This window comes from Penaeus japonicus, unplaced genomic scaffold (assembly GCF_977035675.1).
Source record: "Penaeus japonicus unplaced genomic scaffold, GWHDUDI00000001_assembly GWHDUDI00000008, whole genome shotgun sequence".
In the NCBI taxonomy this organism is placed as follows: Eukaryota; Metazoa; Arthropoda; class Malacostraca; order Decapoda; family Penaeidae; genus Penaeus; species Penaeus japonicus.
Genome location: NW_028234410.1, coordinates 23,876,969 through 23,879,468, shown reverse-complemented (window position 1 = coordinate 23,879,468; position 2,500 = coordinate 23,876,969). Strand labels below are relative to the sequence as shown.

Genomic DNA, 2,500 nt, shown 5'->3' with positions numbered 1-2,500 from the left:
TTAACGGTCTGCTTATAGCTCCTTTTTTATACATGTTTGTGTCTCTCTATCAGTCTATCTTTCTTCTCATCACCGCCATTATATTTCTTCACCACTTTATCCCCCATTCTCTCCTTTTCAAACTTCCACGTCTTCCATTGCGCGTTCCATCCCTCCCTCCCTCGCTCCCTCCCTCTGTTCACAATCCGTTCTGCCGAACTTTCTCTTCCAAGCGGCGAAGAGAAATGTCATGTGATTGATAGTTATGAGGCTCCCATAAAAATATATTCCTCCTATAGGCCTTGGAAAGATGCCCTGCAGTAGCGAGAGGAGGCCTAATTGTCTCAATTTCGTCTCCTCTGGGATCCCCTTAATCGCTTTGAGAGGGTGACGCTAGGTACTTCATTTGCTTTGTGTGTTGTTTATTTATCTTTTGGCCTTTCATTCTTTAACTTTCATGTTCTTGAGCTTATTAAATTGTGATCAAACGGGTATGTTTCTTTTCTTAAACTTAACTTTCTTGTTAACAGTATCATCAGCTACTCGAACCTCGCTTTCTTTCGTTTCGTTAATCCACTTTCAACCTCTATTTCGGATCCACTCTTTCTTCAACCCTGTAACGAATCGCACAGCAAATATGAGTAAGGTCATCCCTCCCTCTCTCCGTCTCCAGCGCATCTTGTGTTTCGTTGCTTCAACCTTACTATTACTGATGTTACATTTCACCCCCTGGAGGTACCTCTTGCTTCCCACCTCCCCTTCCCCTCTCGCTCCCTCCCTCGCCTCCCCAAACCCCTTTCGCTGATTCTTTCTTCTCGTCTTCCCTCTCTGACGTTCCCTCTCTCTCCTCGTCGACCCCTTCTCTGCCTTTTTTCCTCCTCTTGTGTCTCTCTCTTTCTGCCTCTTTCGCCTTCTTTTTCCACTCTCTTTCTGCCTCCTCCTCCTCGTCTTCTCTCTCCCTTTCTGCCATTTCCTCCTCCTCTTTCTTTTTTCTTTCTGCCTCTTTCGCCTATTCCTCCCGTTTTCTATCTACCTCTTTCGCCTCTTCCCTCTCTCGTTCTGCCTCTTTCTACGTTCATTCCCTCTCTCGTTCTACCTCTTTTTTTTCCTTCGCTTCCATTCTCTTTATTTTCTCCACTTTCTCTTCTCTCTACCTTTGTTTCCTTCTTGTCCCTCCCTTTGCCCATTTCCCCCCCTTCCTCTCCATCTCCTTGTTTTTACCGTTTTTATCTTTTTCCTCCATTTACCTTTCTCTCTCTCTCTCTCTCTCTCTCTCTCTCTCTCTCTCTCTCTCTCTCTCTCTCTCTCTCTCTCTCTCTCTCTCTCTCTCTCTCTCTCTCTCTCTGTCCCCCCAGCCATTTGACATATATTTCTTCTCATCTCTTGTTCCCTCTCCTCTCTTTTCCGTCTCTCTGCTAACCCCCCCCCCCCCCTATCTCTTTCCCTCAACCCTCGCCTTACATGCATAACTTCAATTATCATTATCTCTCTCTCTCTCTCCTTGTTTACATTCATTCTCGTATTTTTGTAGAATGAATCTCTGGTTCTCCTCTTGTTCTCATATCTGCATTGTCTATTTTGGCATTCCATGTAGGGCAGAGTGTAACATTTGCATTGTCTTTTATATTTTCACTTTCTTCCTTTTGTTTTTATTGCAAGATATGGTTTTTATTTAGATTGTCTTTCCATCGCTGTTTATAATTATATGTAGTTATGCGTGATAGATAGATGGATAGATAGATGGATAAGCAGAAAGACACATAGAAATAGAGATATAATATTCCAGAAAGGTTTTGTTTTTTTAATTACAGTTCACATTATTGTAAGCGCAATAAATACTGTACATCGTCCTCTTACACAAGGATTTAACGTTCTCCCTTGTTCCGTTGCAGAGGTTCTCCACATTCTGCACAATTACCCTCAGTCTTCTCACCGGCACAGTCATTTGTGGTAAGTGTTATATCTGATGTATTTGTGTTAATTAAAATTTTCTAGCGTGTACCTCATCATTATCTTTATCTCCCTCAACGACTAGTAATTATCCTCATTATCATTAGGTATCATCATATCTTCACCCAATCAAACCGTTAGGTATTCTTTTTTTACACAAAACTTGAGGGGAAAAAAAAAAAATGATCACGACCCAAGCAGACGACCTCTTGAAGGCCGCCCACCTTCGTTCTACCATAAGGTCGTTGGGGGCATCTGCCTTCCCTCATGACCCTTTCTCCACCTCCTTCTCCCCTCCTTCTCTCCTCCATCCCCTCATGAATAGTCATGAAACGCGATAGAAGTTCCCCTTCTAACCTCCCCTCCTCACCTGCCACCCCCCTGCTCTCCTCCCTCCCCCCCCCCCCATCCTCCCTTCCCCTTATCTCCCACCCCTCTCCAGCTACTCGTAAATAGTCAAGAAACTCAAAGAAAAGAAAATATTCCCTCTCCCTTCCTCCCCTCCTCCCTCTATTCCCTCCCCCCCCCCCCATTTATAAAACGCGTCCCCCACTGTCTTCTTGCCTCTCCT

The 2,500-nt window shown here is 44.2% G+C and overlaps 1 protein-coding gene across 3 annotated transcripts in view; it reads left to right on the top strand.

The window, feature by feature from the left end:
• LOC122257189 (dual oxidase maturation factor 1) overlaps positions 1-2,500 on the top strand; it is a 55,543-nt gene that overhangs the window by 39,520 nt on the left and 13,523 nt on the right. For all 3 annotated transcript variants that reach the window (XM_043022307.2, XM_043022298.2, XM_043022319.2), the window contains exon 3: positions 1,872-1,929. In XM_043022307.2, the coding sequence (XP_042878241.1) occupies positions 1,872-1,929 (58 nt within the window). The remainder of the gene's footprint in view (positions 1-1,871; positions 1,930-2,500) is intronic.